Below are 12,777 nucleotides of genomic sequence, written 5' to 3' on the forward strand. Positions count from 1 at the left end.
TTCAGCTCAAAAAGATGGTGGATCAGATTCTGATGTATTTATCATGCTCATTAGCAACTTTCCCTGAAAAAAACCCTGACACACTGAGACTGATACGGAGATAGGAATCTAGCACACTAGAGATACCAGGGCAAGAAGCAGCCATAAGTAGCACAGCAATATGTCTGTGCCATGTAGTTGGTGGCATTGAAGATTTTTGTTTAGAGGATAAAATGCTGAAAAAGAGGATAACTTCCTAAAAGCTTTAACTCCAAACCTTATTACAGTGGAAGTACCGATGTAAAATTTTGATGGTCTTATGTGCTGCAAATCTGACAACAGGGATTTCTTAGTTGCACAGGGCCTAAGAGAAGTAAAGCACCTGTACATTATTCTGAAGTAAAGTTACCCAGTAGGCCATGAAGAGATAGGTTCCCTGATCATTGCTATGTACTCTCCTACCCATATATAAATGTGGCAAACATTCAACTTCTAAGGTCATTAAACTAATTTTTTTATGTCACACTGGAACATGTAGTCACTTTCCACAGATGACAGAGAGTGGCATTTTGAAATGCTTCAGCATCCTCAGAACCCTTTTTGTGATAATTAGCTGGTTTTGCACAGTTGTGCTTTTCAACAGAGACCTTCAGCCTGTTTAGCTTCATCTTCTCCTGCCTTTCCCCTAGTGACTTTGTAGGTGACTTGACATTAATGTTGAACTTCTTAGTGAAGTTAAAATGTCTTAGAATAAGCTAGTAATTTGTTTACAAATAAGGGAGATAGATTTTCTTACATTTTCAAATATAGATTTGACTACCAATAATTTTATACTTGGTGATTTAGTGGTATGATTCACTTATAAGAAGAATTATATGTCTGACTGTTGAATATTTGAAAATATGAAAATATAGATAAAATATGTAGCAGCACAGAGAATAATTGCATTAAAAATAAAAGGTAACTGTCAGCTGATGATAGGCTGTTTTCTCAGTATTATTTTAGAGCTAACATCGGCTTTGACTTCCTTTCAGGACATAAATTCCCCACATCAAACCTGTTTAGGAATTGTCAGTTACTCTGAAATTGTTAGGATGTTATCACCAGCAGCTGATTTCTCCTCATCTTCCTTCCTATGGAGAAAGACTGTCCAAGTCCAAGCTGACCAAGAGGCAGGGTATATGCTCTGTCAGTAGGAACATTGCCATTACCTCTTGGCATAAATAATTTTAAAGGAACAGTATTATGCTTGTGTTTGGTTTAAAAACATAGACCCCCAACAGGAGAAACTGAAATAGTTTTTTAGTAATGTAGCAATAGCTACACCATGGGAGACAGTGTTATCCTGGCTCTGGCTGTTGGCAGTAGCAGAGAACGAGTAGACAGTAACTACATTTACACATCAATTCATACAAATAGATCAAGAGATAGTTATTTCTTTTTAGATGTTTTATTTATATATATGTGATGCAGTATATATGAATAATACAAATGGTAATATTCTGTGTGTTTTGTTGATATTTTATTTTAATTAATAGTTACTGTTGTCTGTACTTTGTTATTTTAATTAAAGGTTGCATCTGTAGCACAGTCTTTAATATTCACAGTGAGCTTTTTTCCTGTCGCTTGGCACTTTGAATCTAGCAGTTCTGTCATATTGAAAAAATTCTGGGTTCCAGTAAAATTATGCATGATGCCCAGTAATTACAGTGTGTTTATGTCTTAGATAATTATGGCCATTGGTGTTTTTGTTTAACAGTTAAAGCAAATGGTGCCTGGTTTGTAATTTATTCTTTTCATTTTCATGTTGAGATACTGAAAAAATTGTATCCAGTCCATACATCAGTTTTAATAATGTCAGCTTCTGCTCTTTCAGCAACTGATGTTCCTACTTAAGGTCATCTACATATGTGATAGCTCAGGTCATAAAAGGAAAGCAATTTCTACTCAGAATTCTAGAAGTGAAAAGGTGCTGAGAAGAGGCTCCTGTGCAGATCCCGTGAGGGGCTATCATGTGGAAAGGCACTTCAGGCAGGCAAAATTGTTTGTTTGCCCTGTGTTGTACTTACATTTAGGAGGAATTTATTTTTGTAACGTGTTGTGGCATGATGGATATCTGTCATTGAAGTCATGTGTGGAACTCCAAGGTTGAGGGCTGTGTACAGATATGTGAACAGCACTTGGCACCACTGGGATGCAAAGATTAGAGTTCACAAAAATAAAACTAAGACAAAATATTTTGTAAAAGGAGTTTTTTGGGAGGTGGTTTGGTTTTATTTGTGTGACAAAAGCAGTTGCTTAAGATTCTCCTGTAAACTGAGATATTCTGATTAATTCTTGATGCTTTCGTGCTCACTTCAGGGAGATGAAGTGCAATTCATTAGCAAGGTGCTTGGGTCAGCCCCAGTGATCCTCATAGCCAGAGCAAAACAAGGGGCAGCTAAGGAAAGAAAGCAGACAAATGGATTAGTTTTAAATGTGCTGTGCTGCCCAGCAAGACTTAAAATCGTTAGCCGTGCGTATGAATATTTATATATGAACCAGAAAGCAACGAGCTAATTTCCTACTTTCCTCTTTATAATGAGAGCCTGAACTGTTCACAGCAGTATTTTAGAGATTTGTTATTACTAACCTCTTCCTCTGCCCAGTCAGGGTTTTATTCTCTTACTTTAGAAACAAAAATGTGTTTGTAAGCAGTGCAAGTCACATTTGCAAATAAAAAAAAGAAGAAGAAGAAGCTGTATCTAAGTATTAGAAAGTTTAATTGGTTTAGATTTAAGAAGGTCCCTGAAAATAATGTCACTTCAAAAACCCAGTTTTAGGCTGAAATGAAGTTTTGGGAGATAGTTTACTATTGTAAAAAACCAGATTTTTCACTTATTTTTAATTATTTTAATTACTATTTGCATACAGATTTTTTTGGTTTTATATGGTGGGACAGGTATATGGAAAATTCCTCCCAAAGCACTTTCAAGAAGATGTCATAATCTGAAATTTTGTGGTGTTATTTCTCCTTTGTCTTCCTCCCAGAATTTACATTGAAGGCTGAATTACATTTTTAATTATTTCCTTAGAAGTGATCTTGGTAAAACCTAATTCTTAGGAAATTTACAAACACAAACTGATTTTTCTTGATATCCAAGTAGAATAGTTGAGGAGGAACTTATTTTTATGCCAAAACATTTTAGAAAAGATACCTGATAAGTGTTTGCAGGCTGTAGCCTAGGGTAGAAGAGATGAGCTATTGGTGGTACAGGAGATCTGGTAATAAGGAGAGGCATTTCAGTGTGGTCTTCATATATAAGACAACCTAAAAAGCTGGTGCCTGTCCAGGAGGGGTCTTGGGAGGAGCTGTTTTGCTATTTTGTTGACTGGATGAAAACACAGTTTAAGAATTTATTGAGAAATGTCTCTGAATATCTTGTTTTCACTTTGCTCATGGGCCAGGACTGTGTGTGTATGTGAATTTAGAAAACTCAGTCCCAGAAATGAAAAATGCTCTTTACAGACAGTAAATAATTCCTGCTGAAATGTGTAATTCTAAAAGGTGACTGCTATTTTCTTTGAAATAATCTGATTCAAAGATTAAGAAAATTGAATCTGATTTCCTTGATGCACAAAAATATGTATAAATATTTGAATATATATGTCTTTGGTTAAAACCTTTGGTTATGTCTTTCCTCTACTGTGCAGTGCTGTGGCCTCACCTTGAGTCCTATGTGCAGTTTTGGGGACTGCAATGTAAAAAATATACTAAGGCATTAGAGAGTGTCCAAAGGAGAACGTCAAGGATGGTGAAGGCCTTGAGGAGAAGCCATATGAGGAGTGGCTGAGGTCACTTGGTCTGTTCAGCCTGGAGAAGACTGAGGGGAGACCTCAGTGCAGTTACAGCTTCCTCATGAGGGGCACAGGAGGGGCAGGCACTGATCTCACTCTGTGGTGACAGTGACAGGATGCAAGGGAATGGCCTGATGCTGTGTCAGGAGATATTTGGGTTCAGTATCAGGAGAATGTTCCTCACCAGAGGGTGATTGGGCACTGCAACAGCTCCCCAGGGAAGTGGTCACAGCACCAGCCTGACAGAGCTCAAGAAGTGTTTAGACAATGCTGTCAGGTTCATGGTGTGACTCTTGGGATGTCCTGTGCTGGTCCAGGAGGTGGGCTTGATGATCCTTGTGGGTCCCTTCCAACTCAGCATATTCTATGTTTCGTTGTTAACTTTTAAAATGTAAATTAATATTGAATCTTTGCAAAAAAAAAAAAATATCTTACCGTTTAACAAGCTTGTAGGGAAAGGATTCTGCATTTCCTCTTCAACAAGTTATAACAAAAATCAATTATTCTTAACAATGTGAGTTCTTTGTAAACATAAATCATTAAAACAGAAGCACACAGACACTCTTTAATGGCGCATTTCAAAAGTGATTTTGCCATAACTTTCCTATTCTTTTCTTTTGTTGTATGAATAGTCGTGCAAGTTGAATAGGAACTTCAAGGAGGAATTCTGTATTTGATTTATGTGCTGTAATTTAGTGCAACGCTTTTTGTTCTATTTATATTGTGGTTTTCATGATAAATCACCTTGAAATGCCTGAACCTAGTAATGATGATTAAACTTATTTATTTTTTTTTCCAAAAAACTGTTGAGACAGCACTCTTTGTCTCAGTTTAGACGATTGAGTGTATGAGCAGTACTTTGCAGACTGTGGATGCTGTGATGCTGTGAATTTTCAGTTGGAGAGTCAGAATCTTGTTGTATCCCAAGCGAAGGAGATAATGTGCCAGAGAGAAGAATGAATCATGTAAAAAGCCTGGAGAGAGAGCTGTAGTCAAGAAACAGATTTTGAAAATGAATCTTGAATGATGGATTGTTGAAAGAAAAGAAGTTTGAGTTCTAGGGTTCACTATGCTGTCAGAGAATACAATGTGTTTTTTAGTCCAAGGGATGGACAATAAAGGCTGCATGCTTTCAGTAGGGAGTTTCTCAGCTGTGATCCCTGTTCATAATTTCTAACCACAAAATGGGAACTAATTTCATGGGTCCATAATTTCTATTTTTTTGAGGTCAAAGCAGAGCTACTCTAAATGATGTACCCAGAGTATCCAAAGTGTATTATTTTCTATGGATATAAATGCAGACATTCAGAGCTGTATACATTTAATGTCATTGAGAAAGGATAAGCAATTATGAATTTTTTACCAAAGCTACAGTGGATAATATACCACAGAAGTAATATTTGAATCACAGGATACTTCAGGTCAGGAAGGATCATCTACTCCACATCCTTGTTTAAAGTGGGCCCAGCCTCAAGGACAAAGTGTAAGAAATGGATGCATACCTTAAAGAATTTATTTTTTCTAAATTGTTCTTTAAGAAAAAAAAAAAAAAAAGAGCGACAAACAAACCTGAAGGTTGTTAAGTCCTGAGATTTAGTTTCTATGATAGAATAAAATGTAGAGTGCTCTGTGGTCAGGGAACTCAGCATTGGTTTTAATGACAAGTGTCCATTGTGCTACTTACTGTTGTGAAGATAAAGTAGAAAGAGAAATAATTCAGGATATTTATGTTTGCAGTCCAAAAAAATGTGATGGCACTGAGGGATGGAATAAAAACATAAGCCATCTAAAGTCTGGAGGAAGTAAGATACATAGGTATATGAAGCATGTAGTTTTAAAACTATTTTTTCATATGGATGTGCTTACTGGGGTTGAGAGCAAAGTGGCTTTTTTACTACAAAAATGACAAATAAAAGTGGAGGTTTTGTTCTAGATGTTTGCTGATGTGTTGCCTGATATTTCTTTTTGGTCATTTTTGCCAATACAAAACAGTTCTGTGCCACAAAGTCTTGGGGAAGTACTAATTTGTAGACTAGACACACATTAATTGAGGAGGAAATTGAGTCTTTGGTAGCTGGCACCTTCTGTATTTTTGTGTAGTTTAATTGAGGAGAGATGGGTCATAGTCAAGTTGAAAGCCTCTTGTGGACATGTGTGCATGTATGTGTTTGCATGATGCATGAATTACAAATAAAGCTGCAGAAGCAAAAGCTCTGCTTTGGGTTTTGTCACCCTGTTCCTCCAAGCAGGTTATCTGACAGACTTAGGCACATGATACCTAGTTCAGCTCCTTCTGGGTAAAAATCAGGCTTGATGAGTGATGTGAATGTTTCACTTGAGTGTTTGAACCTACATCCTCAAGTGCTGAGAAAAATATTTTCATGATTCTCTTAAGATACATGGATTTACTAAGAGGATGAGCCCCGTTTCTGAAATGTCTTACCTTTTCAGTGTAAATGAAGCTGAATCAATTGCCAGGGAAGTGTAAATACTGAAGAAATTTTTTAACCCCTTCTCCACTCCCCACTCCCTCCTTTGGGTTGCTAAAAAAAACCCCCACAACAACCATGTGCTGTGGAAATGTAGCTCTTTGCTATACACTTTATTCATGCACTTCAGCCTGCGCTGTTGGTTTGTGTGTGTGTTGTTTGCAGGAGTGAGAGGGGATGGAGGAGTAGATGTTGAACTGAACTGCATCTCTGCATGATCACAATTTGTTTTTCTCAGAACATATCTGTCCATGAAATCATCTAGTACTGCTAATTTGCCTAAAGAATAAATTCTACTTTTTTTTCAAGCAGGCATATGTTCAATGTAACTGGGAAATTCTTGTCATTGAACATTTGTTTTCATACAGAAGTGCCAGTTTTCATGAGAAGCTCTGATGATTCCTTAAGCTTTGACTCAAAATTTTTTTTCTGAAAAACTGCAAAATAAACCAACAATAATAAAATGCTAGCAATAATTTCTTACAGAACTTTTTAAAAACTTCTATTCATGTAATTTGCAAGACTATTGTGATGGTTTATTTCTTGAACTGTCTTCCATTGTGCAGTCAGTAGCCAAACTGAAGAAAAATAGAGGAAGAGAGCCTCTGTGCAGTCACAATCACAGAAAATATTAGGTAAAATCCAAATTACATAAAATGTTTTCATATTTTAATTTTGTTTTCCAGAATGAAAAATCCCCAGGGCGTTCCACAAGTCGATCAAGTAATATTTCAAAGGTATGTGAATTCTATTTTCTTTTTCTGGAATTTAAAGAAAACTAGGTAATTAAATATAAAACAGTACTTTAATCCATTATATTCATTATGTAGTATTTTATTTATTCATAGGAATCAGATTTTAAGTTTTGCTGCTGAACATTATGGTTATCCTGTAAACCCCATCATACTATTAGTCATTACTGTAAAACATGTAATAACAATACTAAGCAAATAAATTAATGCACTTTTTTTTCACTTCTTTTCCCCAAGTGTTTAATGTTACCTTAGCACTTCAGCTTAAAATAAAATTACTGTTTTCTTTTTCTCCTCCTGCCCTACCCAAATAATAACAGGTGTAATATGCAAAGCTATAAATCTGTGTTCGTTTCAGGCTGAATTCTGAATTCCTTTTACAGGGATATATGGTTCGCTGAAGCCAGGACTTTACATCTAGATAATTTTTGCTTTTTAGGAAAGAGAAGGGAAACTTTAGGAAAGGCAAAATGTGATTTTTACTGAAGTTCTTTGGTTTTAACCCCGTTTTCTATGTATTCTTGGTTCAGATGTGGCTGAAATTTATGCCAAAATGCCGGGATGTACAGGAGGCAAAAGATAAAACTAATTTTTTTTTTTTAATACAGGCCTAAACATCTGCCATGTATTATGTTTGGTTTTAAATATTTTGCATTTAGGGCAAGCACTGTATCCTTAAACCTCTTCACAGAGTATTTTTGTCTTTGGGGTGCCCACTGCAAAACTTTTTTCTTCTCAGAGCATAAAACAAAAAAAATTACAGCAAACCCCAACTGTGATTTTAAGTTAAAATGCTAGTTCCATGTGAGGTTCAGCTCTCTTACATTTAGAAGGGAAAAAGAAGTAGAATATATCCAGCCTGCTGTAGGATACGGCTGAAACTCCTCTGGGTTAACTGCCTATCCTTAGAAATCATATAGATATATAGTTACAAACTCTATCACTGGGAATTGTATTAATTATTTTAATTGCTATTTTTAAATGCGTGTATCTAGCAGTAGTTACTGTAAATCTATTATGAATTGATATTACTTTCTCTGCTTTTTTTTGAAGACAGGTGCATAGGTTGCACTGTGACAAAGCATAAATATATTCACTGATATGAGAAACATGCCAGTGACCAACATGTATTTTGAAGGGATTTGTGCAGAAATCAGTATAGTTGCTTATTAGAAAGTGATATTTGCTCTGGTTTTAGTTGCAAGTTAAACTCACAGTTTTTCAGTCATGCACCTTATCTTTTTCTGAAGTATAGCATCATGCATTGTTTTGAATCAATTTTTTTTCTGAAGCTACCTGCCAGTAAAGTTTTTCCAATGCTGAAAGCCATTTGGTTGGAATTCCAGTTTTGTTTGTTGTCTGACTTAAAATGCTTTTTTTCTAAAACAGGTTTTCATATAGGTGTGTATACATAGAAAAGGAAACACCTGATTTTGGAGGTTAATATTGCAAGGCAGAAAGTGATAGTAAAAAATACTCCACCTCAAAACAAGGATGAAAGCTCCTAGGCCAGACAAACTGCATGCCAAAGGCAAGAATCTGAGTTCTGCGCAATGTCAGATCTTGCACACAACAAAAATTTCAATGGGCAGAAAAATTAGATAGTCTTTATGTAAAGATATAAATTAGTGTCATCAAAACACTGTCTTTGACTGTTTTCATTTGCCTGTATGTGTAAGTTAAAAAGGATCAAATGGAATTATATTTTAATTTGTGTATTCCACCCTTAGCTGGATGTAGAGCTCCTCCCCCAGAGCAGATACCACTGGATTTTGTACTAACCTATTTGTGAAATGAAATACAGCATAGATTCTGTAATGCAGATTCATCTTTCATAATGCTCTTAAATTGTTTATTTGGAGAGGACACCTGAGGTTTGCCGTGTATGCTTGCGCAATTTTGCATGCTAGGTACATGAATTTTAAGTCTGAATTTTGTGGTATTACAGATTAAACTGAATTGTTGAACACTGAAGATGTCTTATCTAGTTATAATGAGAAGGAATGGTTTTGATTTGGTATTTTACAGATACTGGTTAGTATATATCTATTCAGTCAAGAGATTTTACAGTCAAACATTCCCAAGATGGGTGGATGTGTGTGTGTGTGGAAATCAACCTCAATTTTACCATTCACTTTTGCAGTCTGCTGAGACCGTAGAAGTTTAGCATGCTGCAAGGACTTTTCTTATTGCATGTAATTTTCTGGCAAGGATTTCAGTGACAGACTATTTAAGGCAAATGAAAGAACAAAACTTAAAATATTTCACTAACAGCTGTGGCTCTCTTCAGTGAAGAGCAGCTGTTTATTTATTTATATCAAGAAAACTGCCTTGAAACTCCAAAAGCAACTGCTTCTGATAGTTTCCCAATCAGAGACAATTAGGAAAATGTATCAGTGCCTAATTTTTCCTGCACTTCTGGTAATAACCTAGATTTTTCTTGTGCAATCAATAAATAAATAAACAATCTTTTTGTGTTCTGCCCTGCTAGCACTTAATTAGATATGATTAATAATTTAATAACTAGATTATTAACTCATATTTTGAATTTTCTGTATTTCACATTATCTTGTATTGACAAAGTAGCCCAAGTTAGCAGTTATGGCTTTCAAAACCTGTCTACATAAAGAAAACTATACACATAAAGAAAAATATTAAACACTTGGAAAAGTGAGTTATGAGCCAGCTGCCATGATTTTAAATTATTACTATATTTTTAAGTATTAGACTTTTTTCCCACCTATTTCTTCTGTTGCTGGCAGCAGAAGGAACTTAATTATTCTTTGTAAGAGATAGTATTGTGCAGTTTTCTGGATTGCTGTTATCCTATCTGCATGTGTTTAAAATTTAAGTAAATTAAAAACTTGACCTTGATCATTACCTATTTGCCATTGCTTAGTTTTCTGTGCACTGTAACTTCTTTCATTAAAATTCTTATGTCTTCCTAAATAGATGTATAATTTAAGAGGAAGGGTAGTCAGAGAAGAATCTGGTGGATTCATTGTTTTCTGTTGTGGTTAGCCAGTGGAACAAATTTTGTGTCTGAGTTATAGTCTGTAGCCTTTATGCTCTATATGTATTTCTGAGGCTGCCTGGTTATGTTAAAATGCTTTCTGGAAGAAATGTTTCTAAAACACTGTAATTATCTTTCTGTATGTTAATTATGATTCGAGAGCTCATTAGAGAAGGATAGTATCTCAGCAGCAAAATCTAAAATTCTCTGATGGGAACCTTGGGCTTATTTTTCAGTGCAGAGAAAATCAGGCTTGGAGCAAATTGCCTGAATTTTGATTTGCCTCAATTACTTCTCAAAAGCCTGGAGCAGGTGTTAGAACACTTTTTATTTACAAGTCTCTGAAGCTTCCATCTAATAAAACTCTGTCGAGTTACATCAGGAAGTAAGGTGTTTGTTTTGGAATATTCTGTGTGATAATATTCACATGTCTAATTTAGAATATGAATAGTAATAGGGGAAAGAAAGAAGAAAATAATTGTTTTTACTCTATGTTAGCAATTTCTGATTTCTTTTGTCGGGTGAGGTTCCTCTCAATAAGATACAAATGAAAACCAAAAGGCCCCAGGATGCTAATCTAGATGAAAAATTTATTGTTTCTAATGTATTGATTGTTGATTTGAATCACTCAGTTTGTGACTTTGAAAGAAAATTCACAAACTGGGCATCAAATTCTGTACTATTTATAATATTTATAATAATAGCAGTAATAGTATAATAATAGTAAGTAATACAATATTTATAATAGTTATAAATTGCCATTTAATCTCTTCCATTAAAATTGAATAATCTTTTAAATGGGTGTTGATATTCTCAACTATTTCATCCTCTCTGTGTATGAGGTGATTGTATGAAGAGACCTATGTTGCAATTTGGATGGTTTACCTAGCTTGAAGCAGAACTCACTATTACACACTGTAAGTGTTTGTAGTGGCCAAACATCACCATGTCTAAGGCAGTGACACCAACAGAGAGCACATAATATCTCTTGGTAGGTTTCATGGTGAAAAAAAAACATAAAGGAACTTAAATGTTCTTTTGAAAGAAGTTCTTACCATGGACTTTGTTTGCCAGAACTAGGATTGCAGCATTTCCAAGATAATCTGTTTCATGACTGAATCCTAAAGACCACTTGTGTGACGCCTTATGCTTTGCTACAGGCAGCTACAATGCTCCAAGTTGATCCATAGGTCTTACTGCTCTTGCCAATTTCATGCTAATCACAAGTGAAAATTCTCTTCCAGATTGGTGACTGCTTTATTTCAAGGAACCACAAAGCTCCATCCCTTCCAAGTGTACGTTCTAGATTACTGTAGTGAGTAGCTGAGGGAAAAATTAGGGCTTTCAAAAAAGAAAACAAATCAAGAAAAAAGTCCTCGCTCTTGTAAAGCATAAAATGTCAGCCTTCATAAGTGCTTTTACAGTAGATAATATGATGTATACAAAACTGGCATTAAAATGTGAGTATAAGTGTTACATTAGTCATCAAGTCATTCTTCTTGTTCATAAACAGGATCATTTTTATGAAAGCTGAAGACTAACCTAGCACTTAGCTCTCATTTATTGAAAACAACAGTGCAAAGTAAACAAGTTAGTGAAAAGATTTTCTTTATCAGAACAGAATTCATTTTGAACACAAAAAAAAAGGTAGAAAACCAAAGACTAGAAGTAGATCCATTGCATAGTAGCTGTTTATGTTCTTGTTAAAACTCCTAGAAATGAATGCTTGATTTCTATGTATAGAGAATGCTTTGTGGTTTGTCCGTACAATTTATTCTTTGTTTACAATAAGCTTAACAAAAGGCATGGCAGCAGAATTTACCTGAGTCTGCCTGAAAATTGAACTGAATGAAATTGCATGCCTGTATGATGGTATTAAATACATGGGGACAACCAACAGAAAATAGTTCACATCTTGACACATCCAGATATAACTGCAAATATGTGTGGAATGTGTTGTGCCACAGTTTTTATGTTTTCATACAAGCTCACTCAGTGTGTAATGCCCATATATAATTTTAATTTCTGTTATCACAGAATTCAGTCCTATCCTGTGATAGCCAATATCATACAGATGCAGCTTTGATTTGTTTTTAGTAAATGGAGTATGCAAGTTACTGCATATGCTTATTATATATAATTAATTACTTCCATAATTATAAATAGTAATTATGATCTGTAACATACCTGTTACATATATACTCTGGAAATCTTTGCATGGCATTTGTTTTTTCACCATGGCACTCAGAAGCACATTTCGCATATTTGTCCTCAAAACAAATTCAGTTAAGCAAACTTTGGTTCTACAGTGGTAAAAAATTAGGGGAGTCATGCAGTTTTATGTTTATTGCACTTCATAAAAACACAATATCTCTTGTTTTTCATGATGCATTCTCAGGGTTTCACTTCTTTCAGTTTAGTCATTTCAATATTCTTACTACAACTCTTTTGCTTAGGCACATTTAGGCTTCTCTCCTCCCTTAGGGCTGGAATAAATAGACATCAAATACACACCAGAATGTGGTTGTTCAAGCATCAGAATGGTATCCTCACAGATGGGATTTCATCCAGTCTGTCTCCTGCACAGTCCACCAGACCCAAGGGGGAACATGGTGGGTGTCTGCACTCACATGCACTTGTGAGAGCATGGCAGGAACGTCATCTGAGTGAAAGCTGTTTAGGTTATAGGAATGTTTTGAGGGTTTCA

General features: G+C 35.3%; 1 protein-coding gene across 2 annotated transcripts in view; it reads left to right on the forward strand.

The window, feature by feature from the left end:
* Positions 1 to 12,777, forward strand: part of MARCHF1 (membrane associated ring-CH-type finger 1) — a 224,797-nt gene that overhangs the window by 173,937 nt on the left and 38,083 nt on the right. For both annotated transcript variants that reach the window (XM_054295491.1, XM_054295489.1), the window contains one exon: positions 6,992 to 7,042. In XM_054295491.1, coding sequence (XP_054151466.1) covers positions 6,992 to 7,042 — 51 coding nt within the window. The remainder of the gene's footprint in view (positions 1 to 6,991; positions 7,043 to 12,777) is intronic.

This window comes from Melozone crissalis, unplaced genomic scaffold (assembly GCF_028551555.1).
Source record: "Melozone crissalis strain CALT ecotype California unplaced genomic scaffold, PUWL_Pcris_2 ptg000006l_1, whole genome shotgun sequence".
Taxonomy (NCBI): Eukaryota; Metazoa; Chordata; class Aves; order Passeriformes; family Passerellidae; genus Melozone; species Melozone crissalis.